This window comes from Calidris pugnax, unplaced genomic scaffold (assembly GCF_001431845.1).
Source record: "Calidris pugnax isolate Ruff unplaced genomic scaffold, ASM143184v1 scaffold20, whole genome shotgun sequence".
In the NCBI taxonomy this organism is placed as follows: Eukaryota; Metazoa; Chordata; class Aves; order Charadriiformes; family Scolopacidae; genus Calidris; species Calidris pugnax.
This window is the reverse complement of record NW_015094510.1, coordinates 21,493,987-21,513,114: the sequence shown is the minus strand read 5'-3', so window position 1 is coordinate 21,513,114 and position 19,128 is coordinate 21,493,987. Positions and strand designations below refer to the sequence as shown.

The 19,128-nt window shown below is 43.7% G+C and overlaps 1 protein-coding gene across 1 annotated transcript in view; it reads left to right on the top strand.

Moving 5' to 3' along the window:
• KL (klotho) overlaps positions 1-10,597 on the top strand; it is a 49,268-nt gene extending 38,671 nt beyond the window's left edge. Inside the window, exons 3-5 of the mRNA XM_014965745.1 lie at positions 1,180-1,448; positions 4,424-5,540; positions 9,364-10,597. Coding sequence (XP_014821231.1) covers positions 1,180-1,448; positions 4,424-5,540; positions 9,364-9,701 — 1,724 coding nt within the window. The 3' untranslated portion in view covers positions 9,702-10,597. The remainder of the gene's footprint in view (positions 1-1,179; positions 1,449-4,423; positions 5,541-9,363) is intronic.
• The last annotated feature ends 8,531 nt before the right edge of the window (positions 10,598-19,128 follow it).

The following is a 19,128-nucleotide window of genomic DNA, read 5'->3' as shown; positions in this document are numbered from 1 at the left end:
TGCCTGAAATAACGCTTTCAGTGTTACTAGGCTGGAAAATATTATGTACAGTCAGTACCCAGTTTGGGTTGACAGAAGATGGTGAGTAATAAAGATAAACTCTGCTGGCTACAGAGCCAAACTCGAGTTCAAAAGAACATTTAAGAATGTGCTTAAATGTGTTGCTGTATTAGGGTGGGTCTAATTATGTAATTAAAATAAGCACACTCCTTTGTGCTTTCCTGAACCTGAGCCTTGCCCAGGAACATTTTGCTGAACCTCCGTGTTTAATACAACTAAAAGTGAGCATCATTTGGAATTTTAAAATAAAACTGTAATGCTGGCAATACTAACAGATGCCAGTAGACCCTGATATTGACCTACAAAGTGTGTCGTGATTTTTAAAAGTCAAACAGTTGACCCAGAATATACACGTATTTTTAGAAACCTTTAAATATTTAAGCTGGAATATGTTATGCCATAAAAGATGTAAAGAGATAGAATTATCAAATAAAGAGGATCTTCCTGCATTATCCTTTCTACTAAAAATTGGTGGTAATAAAAATTCATCAGCACACCAAAAGCATTGTCAGGGTTTTCTCGATATCTATTTGTAGTGGAGGGGAAGGAGAGGAAAAAAAAAAAAAAGAAAAAAAGAGTATAACATTTATTTGCCTACTGGGTAGTGCTGCATTGATGGCATGAAAGCTGCCCCGGAGGGAGCGAGCTGCAGTGCGTGCTCAGCAGAGTGCAGTGCAGTGCAGGCACTGGCTCCCTGGCTGCAAACAGTTCAAGCCTAGCCTGCGCTGCTCTGAGGCCAAGGTTTGGCCTGCCTAATTAGCAGCACCGCTCAAATCACTGCTGCACTGCTGCTCTTTCTAAAGCTGGCTTGTTTAAGAGCCAAGCCAGGTATCTGCGCTGCCTTGCGCAGTGCATCCGTGCATCCTGCCAGCTCCCTGAGGGAAGTATCTCGCCTGAAAAGGGCTTTGAGGCAGCCCTGAATCATAGAATCCTTTAGCTTGAAAAGTGCCTTTAACATCAACAACTCCAACCATAAAACTAACACTGCCAAGTCCACCACTGAACTTATCTGCCCTATTGCATTGTTCTTACACACGAATACCGCAAACATTGCTGATATGGTGTAATCTACAGAGGAAAATGAGCACTGTGATAAACTTGGTTTTGTTCTTTCCCCAGCCATCCGGTACGACGGAGTTAACGTGTTTGGCTACACAGTCTGGTCCCTCCTGGATGGCTTTGAATGGCACAGGGGATACAGCATTCGACGTGGATTGTTTTACGTTGATTTTCAAAGCCATGACAAGAAGTTGATGCCCAAATCTTCTGTCTTGTTTTATCAAAAGCTGATAGAAAAAAATGGTTTCCCACCTTTGCCTGAAAACCAGCCCATAGAAGGAATTTTTCCCTGTGGCTTTGCTTGGGGAATTGTTGACAACTACATTCAGGTGAGTCTGATGATAAAGCCAACAGTCTGTCCAGCCAGATCGGTGCACAAGTTCATATTGATACATTTGCTGAGTAGAGTGTCTTTGCCAATATATATTAGCACAGTGCTGCATGGAGATGGGTACAAGGCTTTTGTGCCAAACACTGTCTTTCACTCTTTACTAGACTTTCTGCGCATGACCAAGGAGGTCCAGTCAGATTAAGGTATGATAAATTGAAATACGATAAATATTTTAGAAAAACATACAGAAATTGAAAGGGGTCTGATGCTCAGCTTCCCTGGACACCTTATGTGATCAGTTAATGGAAGTCAGTACTTTTCAAATGGAAGTTGATTAGATTGGCTAAGTGTATTTCCAAAGGTCCTAGTCTATGAAATGGGAAATATTACTGCTTTTTCATGTCTGTAATTTTAATGGTAAAATACTTGTCTGCTGTGATAATAAAGTTTAGAAAACTTTCTGAAAGCTCTTCAAACTCCAGTGGCATGTTTCTACATCTTAATGCATATATATCCTGGTACTTCTGTTAGAGGGCTTCTGTGTTAAAAAAAAAAAGTAAACAATATTAGGTTTAGATGAAATTTTTGTGTCATTTTGTGTAATACTGTGCCTGACGGGGGCATTTAGTGCCCCTGGATAGCACCTGGCTAAATCGTGGATCCAGTTCATAGCACTCAGTATTTATTTCAATTAAATCTGATACTTTGGGAGAACGTTTCACATTTTAAGACTTCATAGCATGTGTAAAAATTGTAGCTTGGTTATGGTCTCTGTAACAGCTTGGCTTTGTAATTCTCAGATGCTGTTTTGGCTTGCAGGGCTTCTCTAACCACAGTAAAGAGGTGTACTTCTATTCAATGCTAAGGCTTGATCTAAGAACAGAATTTTTAATTTAGATTTTCCACAAAGACAGAATCTTTCTTAAGGCTAGAGTATAGGGGACTTGTTTGTTTTTTCTCACTCCAAAAGTAAGATCTGACTTTGTTCTTTTGAAAAATATTGCAGCCTCCTTACCTGGTACACCTATTTCCAAGAAGATTCAACAGTTATTGTCCTCCTAGCTCCTAGATAAATTAGGGATTTGAAATGGAATTGCTGCCTTTGGGATCGATAACAGCTATAAAGTTGCGGAGTCAGTCAGCCTAAGACAGTTAAAAAATCCCTCCCATCCCCAAAACCTTCAAAGCAGAATATTTTCATTTCAAGAGGCCATTCAAACATTCTGTGCTGTAAGGCTTAGGTACTGTGATTTGTAGATGCATCGCAGTGGAAAAACTCTTTTGACAGCATTCCCACAGTATTAGTGGCAATGCATGCTTTAGTAATCTACAAGGGACAATTCTCCAGAAAAGCAATTTCCCTCAGACATGCTGTTTTTTATTACTTTCTTCTATAAGCACAGTACTGACCTCTCCGGAGAAAACAGCAACTGATTTTCAGCAGCTTCTTTATACAGTCTGCAGACCTCAGCTACAAGTTGAACACTGGTTGTAGGCTGACACCTGCTTTTCAAACAGAGGGCAGGACAAGGAAATCCAAACCCAGGGGGAATCTTGCACCAGAAAAAAAAAAAAAAGGGAAAAAAAGTCAAATAAGCATATGTGGGACATATCTTGTAGTTTGGGTCTTTCTTGTAAGAGTTACACTAGAGTGCGAGTGAGGAGATTTTTACATTGTGCATTATTTTAAGTAATTCACTTTTCCATTTTCTAATCCTTATTGTGTTTGCGATATTCATTAATAAATGGAAGTATAATTCTGTGGGACCCTAAGAAGCTACTGTGTCCAGTATGTCATACAGGCAATTCTGACATCTGAGGCCCTAAAGACTTCTTGGAAATGCATTTATTTTTGGAGTAATACATAGAGAGTTTACTTAGAGATCTGAAAAAAAAAATTGATTCAGGCATCAACAGCCTGCTGAAATAACTTGGCAAAGGGTTCACTATGAGTTAAATAAAACAGGACATCTTTAGCAGGAAGGAAAAAATTTGCTTGTCAACTGAATTCATGCTAAAAATCAAGCGCAGAGCATTACTCATCTTTCATCACAGTCAGGAAAAGAACTGAACACAGAAATTATGTTGCATTCATTATTTCTTTTATTGCATTCAGGGAGTGGTTTTGAAACTGAAGCTACTGGGTAATTTACAACAGTCAGTCTCTCTGTAGATCCTTAGGTGTAGCTTCTTAATCTTGAAAGAAAAACATTTTTAAAATTACTGTAGTCTGCTGAAGCTCTGCTTCTCTGTCTCAGGCTTAGTGCCTTATCCCTGAGCAACCTCTTGTTTCCCACACGGACTGGCACAATCTGGAGAAGATATGAACAGGCTGAGGGAGCTGGGGTTGTTCAGCCTGGAGAACAACAACGGGGAGACCTAATAGCAGCCTTCCAGTACCTGAAGGGAGCCTACAGGAAGGCTGGGGAGAGCCTGTTTACAAAGGCCTGTAGTGACAGGATGAGGGGCAATGGCTTTAAGCTGGAGGGGAACAGATTTAGATTGGAGATTAGGAGAGAGTTCTTCACTGTGAGGGTGGTGGAACACTGGAACAGGTTGCCCAGGGAGGTGGTTGAGGCCCCATCCCTGGAGATATTCAAGGTGAGGCTCGATGAGGCCCTGGGCAACCTGGTCTAGTTGGGGGTGTCCCTGCTGACTGCGGGGGGGTCGGACTAGATGACCTTCCAGCCTGGACAATTCTATGATTCTAATTCTGTGATTCTATGGTGACCATTAGCATAAGCTTGTTTGAAAAGTAGGATGAAAATCTTATAAAGATTTTTTCTGGTGTCACATGTTACCAGAAGATTAATTCATTCATATGAGCCAGAGATATTACCGATGCGAGAAAGATGCTAAATGCAATGTTTTGAATTAATGATATTCTTTCACTAAGTTGTGTCTGATCGTTCTGATGCTCCCATCTACCTAGAACAAACAGTTTGAATCTGGTGTGTTTCTTATTCTACCTAGGTAGACACGACACCTGCCCAGTTTGTTGACTCTAATGTTTATGTGTGGGATGTTCACCAGACGAAGAAGCTTATTAAAGTGGATGGAGTTTTCACCTCCAGACGCAAACGCCACTGTGTTGACTTTGCTGCTATCAGGCTCCAGATCTCTCTTCTGCAGGAAATGCGTGTCACACACTTCCATTTTTCACTGAAATGGTCTTTAATCCTTCCTTTAGGTAACCTTTCTCTAGTCAACCACACACTTGTACATTATTATCAGTGTTTTGCTAGTGAACTTCTCAGAGCTAACATAACTCCTGTTGTTGCTTTATGGCAACCTATGGCCGAGAATCAAGAGCTTCCAGTTTCCCTTGCCAAATATGGAGCTTGGGAAAACCCAGAAACCATTCAAGCTTTTGTTGAGTATGCCAAATTCTGCTTTATGAGCCTTGGGGGCCATGTTAAATTTTGGATCACGATGAATGAACCGCCTGTGAAAAACTTGACGTACACCGCAGGGCACAACCTATTGAAAGCCCATGCGAAAGCATGGCATCTTTATGACAAAGAATTCAGGAAGTCTCAGAAGGGTAAAATATCTATAGCTCTGCAAGCTGACTGGGTAGAACCAGCTTGTCCCTTTTCCAGGAATGACCAAGAAGTGGCTGACAGAATTTTAGAGTTTGACATTGGCTGGCTTGCAGAGCCCATCTTTGGGAATGGTGACTACCCACAAGCGATGAGGGCATGGCTTCACCGAAGAAACAGTGTTGACCTCTATAATTTCCACTTGCCTTATTTCTCAGAAGATGAAAAGAAGTTAATCCAGGGCTCATTTGACTTTTTTGCCTTGAGTCACTACACTACTACCCTCGTGGGCTGGGAGAAAGAAGATGCACTAAAATATGACCATTACCTTGAAGTTCAAATGATCAATGACATCACGTGGCTGCACTCCCCCAGCAGAGCTGCAGTAGTGCCCTGGGGACTGCGTAAATTGCTGAAGTGGGTTAAATCGAAGTATGGTGATGTCCCAATTTATGTTATGGCTAATGGAATTGACGATGACCAGAATATGGTGCATGATAAGCTCAGAGTGTATTACATACAGAATTACATCAATGAAGCTTTAAAAGGTAAGGAACCATAGATGGTTTATATGTCACAAATCCCAATATTAGTATATGCCATGTGATAGAGTATTTTTACCTTAAAAAAAGAAGTCCTGTGTAGAATACTCTGTAAATGAGATGTTATTACAGCATAACAGATAGTTTTTCCTTTGATTTATGATTGATTGGTGTTATTAAACATCAGGAAGATTGGCCTCACACATGCATAAGACAGCAGAATAACTTTTTGGGGGATTCAGGAAATTTAAGTAGATGATATGTGAGCAGCCCCGCTTGTATTTAGTCTGATTTTCTTCTTATTGCACTTCTTCTATTCTCCTTTGTTGCTTCTCTCTACTGATGTGCCTCAGGGCTAGCTATGAGTTCGGTTCCTCAGCTGTCTCTGTATCTCATCCAACAGTGATCTTATCCACCAGTGATCTTAATAATAATTCAGCTGTCTACCTCATTATGCCATTTCCTGGGCTCTTTCCTACGTTTCAGAACGCAAACCAGTCTTTGTATCTCCCTCTCAAAGGTTCATAAATTTTAAGGCAAAAAAGAGGCATTTTGAGTCACCCTGTCATACAACACACACTGTTCTTTAATGGCAGCATAAGACCTGAATGAAATAATTTTTACTGATGAGGAATCTTCTGCGTCTCACTGTGAGCTGTTGTAGCGGGTTATTATTTATGTTTTTATATATAAGTGTGTGTATAGATATATATAAATTTTATTTCTAGTATTAATTTCTTTAGCTTCAGCTTTAAGCCATTTTGTTGTCCATTTCCATGTATTTTACCTGTGTAAGTATTCACAGACAGAAAACAAGCTCTCTCTCATTTACCTCTTTGATAACTAGCACAGACAAAGCTCTTTGTGTCCCTTACTATAAAACATCATTTGGAACCTTTCAATTATTAAACTTTTTTGCCTTTGCCAACATTCTTCTTGAGAGGGGTAAACCCAGACCTGTTCCTACCACAGCCACACCTATATCACAGGCAGGTCTAATGTAATCTCTTGCCCCTTTACTCCTCTTTCATACATCTAAGCAGCCCATTAGCTCTTTTGGCCACAACAACAGGTTGGTTACTCTGCATGTACCACTTTGTGGTTATCTACTGAGATTTCAAACATGATTACAGATTCCTGCCCCCCAAGCAGAACTCCCTCTGCCGAAGTATGGTTTGCTTGTTCTTTGACATCCTCACATTTGGTCGTGTTCAAACGCCAGTTGCTTGTGCAAAGCTTGATATGCTAGTTAAATTATGACCCTCGTTTTTGTGTTATTTGCAAACTTTGTGATAAATGGTCTTACTTTTCTTTCATGTCGCTGATATATTTAAGGTCATTAAATATCTTATTGGTTAAAGCCAATCTCCATGACCACGGTCAAAAATACACCTACTGTGACACTTACTTACCTGCAATTACATTTCTAGACTTACTAGTTCTGGCTGAGACCAGTTGAAATCTGTTTATTATAGGCTTCCCTTGACCTTGTAGCATTCTATTTTCTTGATCCAAATGCCATGTGTTAACAAAGTCAGTTGCCTTGTGAAGTTCTAAGTATATTACATCAAACATCATTACTTTTATTGATCTGCTGATCTCATAAAAAAAATGTCAAGTTAGTTTGACAAGATTTATTTTTCATAAAGCTAAGGTGATTGGCATTAATCATATATATCTCCTGTAATTCTTATTTATCAAGCCTTACATAATATATTCCACTCTCTTGCTCGGTAGCGAAGGATGGCTGGCAGTTCCATAATTTGCTAGGTCATCCTGTCCACTCTGTTAAATATTGGCTTTAACTTCCTCCTCTGTAATTTCCACCTCTTTCAAGAATTACGGCACATCAATATTAAGTGCCCAAGATTTCCTTCTCCAGCATTTTCAAGCACTGGCTGAATGTTTTCTGCCTCTGTAGTTAAAAAACATATCTTGGCTATATTTGGGCTTAAGGTTTCAGTTTTATCTATATTGCTTCTCTCCTTCCTACCACTTTAGACCGTACCAGTTCTTGGCACTTCAGTTTTCAAAATGTGTATGGATATGGCCTTTTCTCCCAGTTCCCATTAGCCAGAGCACCTGCACATACCCCTGTTTTTTACAGGACTTTGTCATTCTTACTGATCTGGTAGTGGTTTTCCCTAATTCCTTAGCTCCTCTTCTATCCAGCCTGGAAATAGCTCCTATGTTTTTCAACTTAACTGTCATAGGTAAGCCATATTTTCTTATCTTTCCACCATCTTTGTCATGGACAACTATGTCCCTGCTAACTAGCCTTTACTAGTACTTGCGCTGAAGTTTACTCTCCCACTTTGGACATCATATACTCCTCTACAGTCTTTGGTCTGACAGTAATACCAGCTTTTTCATTCTCTTTTCTTCTTCTGCTCTGATATTGTGCTTTGTTCATCTTGTCCTTACACAGGGAGCAAGCTCTTAACCTTGGCATCATGACTGATTTAGATTTCTCCAAAACTTGCAGTTTTTTGCAAGACCCTGTGCCGTAACTGAGATGAATTGCAAATTTTGTGTCCCTACCTCGTGTTCTTTCCTCAGTACTGCTGAAGAGGAATGAGAGGGGATTTGGTACGTGTGTGCTCTTGCCTTAAACTTCCTATTCTGCCTTCTTCCTCCAGCTGGTTTCAGGGACTGCATGTGGCAGCATTTGCGTGTGTAATGTTGCTCACCTGCATTGTTCCAGGGGAGCCAACAGGTTTGTGCAGATAAATGATTCCAGAATACAGTACAGGACCCTTTGGACTGAGGCTATATTTTTAAGTGCTTTGTACACCAAGTACATCTTTGCCAATTGGAAAAAAAAAAGATCAGCGGTAGCCAGTTATGTAACACTGTTAAATCCACATGCAGTTTTACAAACACAAACTAATTATCCTGGATAGCAGCTCTTAAAAGGGCAGCTGAATATTATTTCATTTTACACATAGAAGGTAGGTTAGAGGTACTAAAAAGAATAATTTCCAGAGGCATATGAAAATTCATTAATCATTAGCTTTCAGTCCTGTGTTCATTAGCTAGAAGATGTTGCTTCAATTTGTTAAAAATAGTGATTTTGAGAGATTATTACAGTTTGCGTTTACTACTGTGGATTGATTGATTTTGTCAGGCGGGACCGATGGTGCAAGGTTAATGCTCCAGCTGCTGGACCTTTTCCAGTAGCCAAGTTAGCAGAATTTATTGTGGACATGTTCTCAATAAAGACTAATACAGGTCATCTTGGATCAGAAACTCAGGTCAATAAAGAGAGGACTGTGATCTGCGTTACCTTTCCGCTTGCACTGGTGATATCCCAGTACATGACCTTAGCATGAGCACATCTTTTCCTGATGTCACTGTGCCTTTGCCTAGTGAGAAGTGCAGCCTGATGTCCTCTGTTCCTTGGCCGTCCCCTTCAGGAGGTCTCTGCAAGGCAGAAAGGAGCAATCAGACAAACAGGTTGCAGAAATCCAGGTGCAGGAAAACCAAAACCTGTATTCTTTGATACATGAAAGAGAGCACCATCTTTTCACGGTAGGCTCCATGCTGATCATTAAACACAGTCATGCACTCACAGCTGTGTTTACCAAGTGCATGGAAATAAATTGCAGGATACTTTCAGATCACGCTGTCTGGCAATGGCTGACAGATTCTTACTTTTTATGAGAAACACTTCATCGATGTACGTGTTCCTTACCTTATTTTGGGAAAGAGAGGTGCAGATGTGGGTTTAACATCCCCCTGTCCCTGCTTTATGTACTGGCATATGATACACTGTTGAATGCCAAAGTAACGTTTATTCATTTCTTCAACCCTTTGTTTTCTTTCACAGCTTACACCTTGGATAACGTTAACCTGCAAGGATATTTTGTCTATTCTTTTAATGACAAGACTGCTCCTAAATATGGTCTCTACAGTTACATTGCAAATCAATATGAACCAAAGCCTTCTATGAAACATTACAGGGAAATAATTGACAATAATGGTTTTCCTGGTCCTGAAACTACTGAGTTGCTGTGTCCAGAAGATGAAGCCTCGTGTCCTGAATGCCACTTGTTCCGAACCAGAAAATCATTATTAGCCTTTATCTCTTTCATATTTGTTGCTTTTATTGTTACTATATTCTTAATTACTTACTACTCCAAGAGGGTAGAAAGAAGGTATAAATAGAGCTGCCCCTTTGAATACATCACTCACTGGCCCTTCTCTTGCATCTCCTTGGGAAATCTGAAATACGAGTGCAAAACATTGTGATTGCTTCAGCACTAGGAAGGCATTTACCTTGCCTGGTACTGCAGGACATTGACACAGAGAATAGATTGCTAGCATATGGCTTCCAGAAATCATTTTCTCTGGTTGAATACATTTGGTTTATGACCAGTCCTTAGTTCCTGTGGTTGGAGTTATCTCACAACTTTCCCTGGGACCTTTTATTGAGCAGATGCTTTCACCTCCTTTGGTTGTCCCTGGCTGAGGTGGACAAGTGAATGTATGTTTTGAAGACATGGAGTGGTGGAAGAGCCTGAATGTCAAATTCTCCAAGAGAAGACTGGGCACAAACAAAATGGTTTACTTTTCCAAATCAGGGTTTAATGATGATGTTGCTTGATCAGAGCCAGCACCTGACTGGAGGAGTGAACGTGACTGAGCAGAGATGGAGGAGAATTGCACAAAGCAGAGCCAGCGGAAAGGACATCCCCTTTACTAAAGCAGACACAGGGGGAAGACCAGGGGGACACCAGTCTGTGCTGCTGGGAGCTCTCGATAAATCAGTTAACTACTCCTGAGATTGCTGACAGCTGCATCTGACTTCCGGATGTAATTGGGGAACTTCAGCTAAAGGAACTGTGTCTTTCTCCATGGGGAAAGCAGCAGGGGTATGTCCAGGGATGGCAGGGGTCATACCATCTAATGGGAAGAGATGGAAAGGGTGAAATGGCTTCCCTTTGATTTGCTCAGGAAAAAAGCAGAGAGCAGGAACTGCGATGTCTTTGCTGTCTCAGTTGTCAGAAAGCTGCGTGCCTGACCTGTGCCCATGGACATGGCAGGGCTGGGGCACCCCGTTGTACACAGCTGGGACTCAGCTGCTGCCTGGTTACTTACCTGCTGGAAAATTCTGGGTAATTCAGTAAGATGTTCTCTACATGATATTTGTGTTGAAATCAGAGACTTTAAGTCCCAGCATTTTGGTGTAATACTCCAGCACTTTATTGCTGCTTTTGCCAGGGTCTGAGATGTTGGAGCTGTTGGTCCGAGCCTCTTCCAGGTTGGCTGGAGGGTCTCCTTTGAGCAACTGGCTCCGGCAGCATTTCATCCCAAAGTATTACTGAATGTCTGCAGGCCTCTCATTTTTCTCTCAGCAGGATAAATTAGCAAAATATTAGCAACATTGTTTATTATTAGGAACGGAAAGAATGGGAAAAAACCCTACGTTATTTTGCCTGCTTTGTGAATCACTACATTGGGAGCATCGTTGCTATAAAGCAGTGAGGTCATTTTTATCCGCTTTCTTACTCTAGGCCTGCATCGCCTTCAGCTGTAATTGTATTTTTATTGCTATGTGAATAATGTCACTCACTGGAAAGAATATTTTAAAGGAAATGTGCTCTGTGTTAATTAAGAATTATTTATCTACTAAAGCTGATTATGCTGTGTTAAATGTGATGTTTATCTACTGGATGACTAGAAGATGACTAAAGGACCTCCCAGGGTTCCTTTCAACCTGAACACTCTGTGATTGTATACTGTAAATTAAAACTTACATATGAGATACGATTTTCATTTGTAACTTAAGATTATATTTTTTCTTAAATGGTCTATAGAAATAGAAAAGAATTAGTATCTTATCATAAAGATTAATATATTTGTCCTCCTGTTGCAGTCTTAAAATGGTATGTCTTTGCATTAAGGTATATTTTGGTATCGAGATTAAGGTGAAAAATGCAGGATAAGTGATGAAGTATTAAAAATATATATAAAAATTATTTATAGCCTGGTGGGACTTGCTGAAGAAGAGCAAATTTTAAACTGCTGTATATTTATGCGTTGGTGCCTGGCGCAGTGTGGATTACAAAGACATAGCTCTCCCTAAATGTGTGAAATGCCAAATGGCTTTCTCCATGGCACGGCAATGAATCACCTTGCAATCCATTACTCCAGTCGTCAGATGCCTTCACAGTGCATAACCAAAAGTGACAGCCATTTAATACCAACTGGAGCCAGGGCATGCCTGACTTGTATGTTATGTGGGTGTGTGTATGTATGTTATTTTGTTGATGGCAAAACAAAAGAAGTCTGGAGCTGATCCTTCTGAGCAGCCGAGCGTACGTGCGTGGCTCCCCTGTGTTTGAGGGGGTCCAGGGGGCCTGGACAGGGCAAGTCCAGAAGAGGATGGATGCCACGCTGGTGGGCACTGGCCTGTCCTGGCACTTCACTCGCCGTTAACCGTCCAGCGAGTGTCTGCCCTGTGCTGATTAATGGCCCAGCCACAGCACGATGTGTGAAACAGCAGCCCGAGCACGGAGGAGACACTGCCGGCTCTTCCCGTAGAGGCTGGGTGATATGTAACCACCGACAGGCAGATGGCACCAGCTGGATATCTAATTTGTAGGTAAATTGGGATTTGTTGCTATGAAAGCTGTGTGATCGCATCCACTCATGGTGCTGTGGCCCCTGGGAATAATGCAGCCTTTGGCGCAGCTCCCTTCAGAAGGGTTTTTTAAATGTCACTGCGGAGCAGCGACCGGCTGGGGCTGGGGACAGCGGTTGCCAAAGTCCTCTCCTCAGCCGGGTGCCTGCGGTGCTGCCCGTACACGGCCACACATAGCTCTCAGCAAAGGAATTGTATAATGATGGGCCTGGGAAAATACAGGCTGGTCTGATGGAGATAATGGTATGGTTTTTGCCTCGGGAATCTGCTTCATTTTATGTAATCAGGGGCCAGCGGGAGCTTGTTGTCAATCTTCTTGGAAAAAAAACCCAACTTCCACTAACAACAAAAAAGCCCTTGAATAGGCAAAGATTAGGTACCTGTCCGAGGGGAATTGCGGTGTGCTCATGCAAACTGATGCGGTAATCACCTCCTGCCATCAGGCTGTGGGCCGTGGGGCACCTCTTCTGTTCGATACCCACGTGTGAGAGATGATCTGGCACTTCCTCATCACCATCTGTACATCTAGAGCAGAAATGCCGACAGCAGCAAGGACTTCGAGCAGAGAGGACTCCGTACTCGGGCTGCAAAGACTGCTTGGGGGAGGATGGTATTTCATTTTCTGAAGAGCAACCAGAGTCTGCGTGTGATGGATGTTAACGTGCAGTATCTTATATAGACTGCTTTCTTAATTTTAACTGTGTTACCGGAATGAAATGTTGCTGGTTTATTCAACGCTCCAGATGAAACATGTTGTAAAATACAAAATTATATTTTTATTCAAAATATTTTTGTGACACGAGTGCAAAGCTTCTGTTTTATTTCTTGGAAAGATTGTGCAGAGTGACTGTGGGAAGGATATCTGTGCTAAATGAAAGTTAGATTGTTTTTATAACAATCTCAGAATTGAAATAAAGATACTGTACGTAACAAATTGTAACACAATCTTACTGTTTGATCTGCCCCATCTGTCTCAAGTACAGCGTACCTTAGGAGAGGCTGTTACAATAACTCTGCAAGGAGTTTGTGTTGCTGTTTGTTTTTCCAATGCCATATAACTAACAGGAACTTTTGTTGGAGACTGCTGGGGCCTGGGTCTAAACAGGCTTTTCCAACAGACCTGGGGCTTTGGGTTTTGGCTCTTTGATTTTTTGTTGGTTGGTTTTTTTTAGAGTGACTGTTGCTATTTAAAAACCCTGTGGAAGTAACCAAACCAATAGGAGAGTGTTTTGTTGTAATAGTTTATTTCATAGTAATGCTGCAGTCAATTTAACAGCTCTTTTCTTCCAGTAGAGTTACTCACAGGCTTGAAGGACTTTGTCAGCACAGCTGTGACACTAAGCAGTCAGTTTGTGGCATCTTCGTTAAACATCCTGAGGAAAATAAATGTCAAGGGTGAAGGAATTAAGGGCAGAAAGGGACAAGAATAAGGAATGGGACAGTGGCCATACAAGCATCAGTGTGTTTAAACACCCAACTTTTCCTTCACTTTTCTCCTTGTGTTGCATGCGTTTGCTTTTGAGTCACTTAGAAAACTCGATCTGTTCATTCTGCTTGCAAAAACCTCTTAGGTGAAAACGCCCTTACTCACGGAGAAGAAATCAGATTTAGGTGCTAGATTTCAGCTTCAGCTGAGAAAGTTCAGTCTTGTTCCTTCTTCACTCATGCAAAGCTGAGAAGAGGAGGTGAGGGAAAGAAAGGGGAAATCTCTTCCCATCTTTGATGTGCCCCTCATCACAAGGCTACAGCTGGCGCTGGCTTGTTAAGCCCACCCTTTTTAAGAGGTTGGAAAAAGAAGGAATAAAGAGGTGAGGTGAAAGTGGCAGGATCCAACGTATCAGAGGCTTCTATTTTGTTTTGTGAGTGGAACAGAAACACCACTGTCAAATGGTTCTGAGAAAATTAAGATCATTAAGAAACCAGAAGGTTGAAATAACAGCAGCCTACAGCCAAGGTGGGTGCTGACATTTTGCTGGCTATTATTTTGTGATGCTTTGTGTGTTTGTGAAGGAGTGGCAAAAGGACCAGTGAGGCAGAGAGGCGCCAGGGAAAATACTAAAGAAGCAGAGCAGAAAAGTCACAGGCACAAGCAGATGCGTGAGTTCCTCGCCCTGGGGGCTGAGGGAACAATCCCCTGCTGTGGGGATGGGCCATGGGATTTTGAATATTCTTTGTTAAAAAAAATAAAATGTGAAAAAAGGATCTAATGGGTAAACTTCCTACCTTATTTGTCCCTTAATAAGTGTATCTCCTACATGATGAATTTTACTGTCAAAAGCCTTCTCCTTGTTGGAAGACTTACTTGCAATACAATATGGCGAAGCCTCGTTATCCAGTCCCAGCCCTTCTGAGCTCATCCAAATAAATGTGTTTCTGGCCCGAGTCCCAGGAGGCCCATGGGGGTCTGAGGTGCAGGAGAGGTTGTCACTGTCACTGGCATGATAATCAAAGCAGTGGGAATGACTGGAAATTCACACCAAATTGGATTAGTTTCTACTTTAATTCTTTTCTATTGGTGAAAGGAGTTTCTTCCTTACTAAGAGAGTAACACACGAGACTTTGGAGGTTGTTTTGGCAGGGAGAGATGAGTTTTAACTCTTTCCCCCTAACCCGGGATATACAATGTACTTCTCACTGATTCTTTGATGGCATCAGTCCTTGCAGGGAAGGAGAGGGCCTGGGCAGCGCCATCTCAGTCCCACCTGTATGGCTGTCAGGAGCTGGAGGAACCTCCAAACTGGAGCTTCCCCCCAGGGCTGTGCCCTGCTGGAGCGTGCATCCCAGCCGGAGCGATGCTGAGCCCCAGGTGCATCCCGGGCAGGATGTGCAGCGGGGCCTCCCGAGAAAAAGCAGCGCCAACCGTGTGTCCCGGCAGGATCATAGAATCATAGAATCATAGAATGGTTTGGGTTGGAAGGGACCTCAACAATCATTGAGTTCCAACCCCCCTGCCATGGGCAGGGACACCTCCCACTAGAGCAGGTTGCTCAAGGCCACATCCAGCCTGGCCTTGAACACCTCCAGGGATGGGGCATCCACAACTTCCCTGGGCAACCTGTTCCAGTGTCTCACCACCCTCATAGTAAAAAATTTCTTCCTGAGATCTAATCTGAATCTTTTTTCTTCCAATTTAAAACCATTTCCCCTTGTCCTATCATTACCCTTCCTGGCAAAGAGTCCCTCCCCAGCTCTTCTATAGGCACCCTTCAGGTATTGAAAGGCTGCTATAAGGTCTCCCTGGAGCCTTCTCTTCTCCAGGCTGAACAATCCCAGCTCCCTCAGCCTGTCTTCATAGGAGAGGTGCTCCAGCCCTCTGATCATCTTCGTGGCCCTCCGCTGGACCTGTTCCAGCTGGTCCATGTCCTTTCTGCGTTGAGGACTCCAGAGCTGGACACAGCACTCCAGGTGGGGTCTCACGAGTGCAGAGTAGAGGGACAGAATCACCTCCCTCGACCTGCTGGCCACACTTCTCCTGATGCAGCCCAGGACACGGTTGGCTCTCTGGGCTGCCAGCGTGCACTGCCGGCTCACGTTGAGCTTCTCGTCCATGGATGAACTTCTCATCCAGGATGCTGGCTGAAAGGGTGGCTTGGCTCTCAGCAGCACACTGGCTGTTGCATTGCTGCCTTCTGCGCCCAGGGCTCTGTTAACGGGTATTGGGCAGTGCTGTGAACTGGCAGGGCCGCACAAACACAACACCTGACAGAAGAAATCTGTTTTTCCTCCCGCAGGAGGTGAATCGCGAATTGGCCGAGTGTTTAGTTCAAGAGGTGTAATGGTATAAACTACCTGCGCTGTAAAGTTTTACGAGGTGTCAAAGTTTTGTAGTCTGGCAATAGCGCAGTCGAGCTGGAGACCATCGGATGCCCTGCCAGGAAAGAGAGGGGAGAAAGCTGGCGAGGAGGGCTTCCCACCAAGCTGCAGCCTCTCCAGTCAGCCTGGAGGGTGCCCACAGGGGTGCAAGGCTCCTGCTCCTCCAGCCTGGGACAGGTGATATCCAGGGGCTTAGTGCTCCATGAAGAATGGAGCAGGGCCAGCTCCAGCTCTCTCACCACCTCGCTTCCCTCTTCGGGCATGTATTTCTTTACATTTGGGCTATGAAACGGGGAGCTAAATACCAAGGTATGACATAGGTATGCCAGGGTGTGAAGTTTATTTAGAAGACAAACTACTGTTTATAGGCCTTGGGGATTTTTTTTTGATGGTTCTTACATTGCAGCAACCCTTCTGCCTCCCTCTCTCCATGGGATCGAATGGGTCTTCTTTCCAAAAGCTGAGAAAATAAATGCTGATCAAGTAAGCTGCCAGTGTTGCAATCGTCTGTCCCAGCACTAGCTGAGCCTTTAAGTCCACTTCTGGTAGAAGTTTGTGATTTTTATACACATTTGTAACTCATTTATCTGCCACATTGCTGCAGGACCCGTGAGCGGATATTGCCTTTCCTTGCACCTCGCAGCGGGAGGCGGCGAGGTCCTGCACTCTGCAGCACGTGGTTGCTCCTGCTTGGTATTCACAGGCACGTTCCTCCAGCTGGTGATATATTATTATTGGTCTGGAAGAAATACAATGCAACCAAGCTCTTATTATATTCTCCTTTTATCTGTTTGGTCATATTAATGTGGGATAATCATTATATAAATGCACAGGAGACGCAGTCAAGGACACATTCATTTTTAAAGTCCTCCAATGCTCTTGTACTTCAGTCATTCATCTTCTGTCTTTAATTACAGCAAGTGATCTCAGAAGCACTTAAAAGATTAAATTACTCAATTATTTGAAAAACCCAAATGCAATAACTGTATCTCTTTTCTGATAAATACCAGTGATTGCTGGAAAAGGTTGCCCAAGGCAAGAAATACTGGGAGGCCAAGGAGGCCATATTGTAACATTTTGGCTTAGCCCAGTGATACCCATTTAATTTTTCATTATTTGCAACTATTATTTTTATTTGCATTGATATTGACCACAAATGTTTCCATCCCTGTCCTGGTGGTTTCAGCAGCGAGGTGAATGTCACTGCTCAGCTATTACAAGGGTCTCGGCACCTCTCTTGAATGCGGGGAGAACCACATGAGAACACTGGGTGATAGCCCCAGCTTAAAAAGACAAAAGGCCACGGTTGGGCATTGGCATGGCCAAGTGGTAAACCCCATTCAAGGTGATGCTTGCGGATGGGGTTTGGTTTGGTGTTTGTGAATAAAACACGGGTGGTGGCTCACTCTGTGTTGGGGTGGGTTCTCTGCTGGTGAACCAGCCATGCCAGTGGGCAGTCCGGTCTGGCTTGGGCTCTGCAACCTCGTGGGAAGTAGGGAAGGTTCTTGCCAAGAGCTAGCTCTGAAATGGGTCTTTTAGTGTCCCACAGCCCCAGCAGGGAGCTGTTGGTGTGCCCTGTCTGCTATGGCTGCCAACGCTGTGACAATGCAGCTGCAGGAGCAGAGCTTGTCCTTATCAGCAGCCCTGTTCTCACCAGAGATCCTCAAATACAGCCACGGAATAATAGGAAGTTTTCTTTAAATTAGTTTTTCTACCTCCTTTGCAAAGCAGCAGACATGATGAGCCCAACGCTGCGAGTCTGGGTAAGGGGTGCATGCTGGTGTGATCCCTCCTCCCTGCACCAGGAGGAATGTGACTTTTCAGGGAAATTAAAATCCAGCCTAAAGAGCTAAAATCCTGCACTTTCCCTTCATAGGCCCAGTTCTGAGTTCCTGTCCCATCAGGAGCCACCCAGCACTGGGCAAAACACTGGACCAGCCATGAAGCCATGGGCAGACGGCACTTAGAGCCATGGTAGGCTCCTTGCTCATGCTGGGTAGCCAGCAGTGTGGCACATGGACGGGTGTGTGATGTTGGTAAACAAACTCCCTGCTTTCACCTCAGCCCATGGCAAGTCTCTAAACTGAAAGATTCAGGTTGGGAGGTGAAAGGACTTGCTGTTTGTGGCCAAGCCAAATGAGCTGTGGTGCTTCTGGTCCTACTGACATGGAGTCCTCCAGCCTGGCTGTAGTCGGCAAGGTGCAGTGGGGTGGCTGAGAGGACCAACGTCAGACTGCTCACAGGCACCTGGTGTCTGTCCCACACGTGTGGCTGGACACTGCTGGCCAGCAGATGCTGCTGAGAGGGTTACTGTCCTCTGCTCCCCCACCTGTGGTTCCCACGTTTATTTAATTTGGAAAAAAAAAAAAAAAAAAAAAAAAGTAATGTGATATGTATCCTCTTATCCTCTCAAGGAAAAGGAGTCGTTCCAGCAAGGAGCAGGCCAGGCATGGTCTGGGGAGGGATGGACAGATGGCCCTGGGGCTAATTTGCTCCCATAAATGGCGAGCTGTTGCAAATCCTCACTGTATGGAGCACTGGCTCTGTGTTTGAGCCGCGCGTCCGTCTCCGGGCTGCTCCGAGCAGGTGAAAGAGAAAGAGCAGAGCCTGCACTTTTAGGCTGAGTTTCCCCAGTGCCTTTTGCAGAATCGAGTATTTTGATTAAGAAATAACCCCTAATCCCTCTAGCTGGCTGCCAGCGGAGCTCCGTGCAGCTGCTCTGGCCAAGCAGGGCAGTCAGTCTCCTGCTGGAGCAGAAGCTCTTGCTGCAGAACCAGGAATTTTCTCGTTAAAGCACAGAAAACCAGGCCCCTATCCTGTCTCTTTGCAAACTGCTGCCAGTGAACCACACGCTGCAGTTTCATTCTCTGCTCAAGGTGAAGAGCAGCTCAGTGCGTTCAAACCATGGCTACCATCAGCCTCCCTGTCTCACCAGACGTGCACCCACTGGGAGAAGACTGAAGGCTCCGACTTGTCGTTACGGTGGGGCTAAGGAGCACCTGTGTGGTGGCACAGGCTCTTGGTTGTTTTCCTGCTTCCTTGGAGGAAAGAAGTAGAAACAATCTCTCTTCACCCCAGAATATTGTCCCTACTGTGGGGCATGGGACATTTGCAGACTCGAGCCCTTGCAGGGTG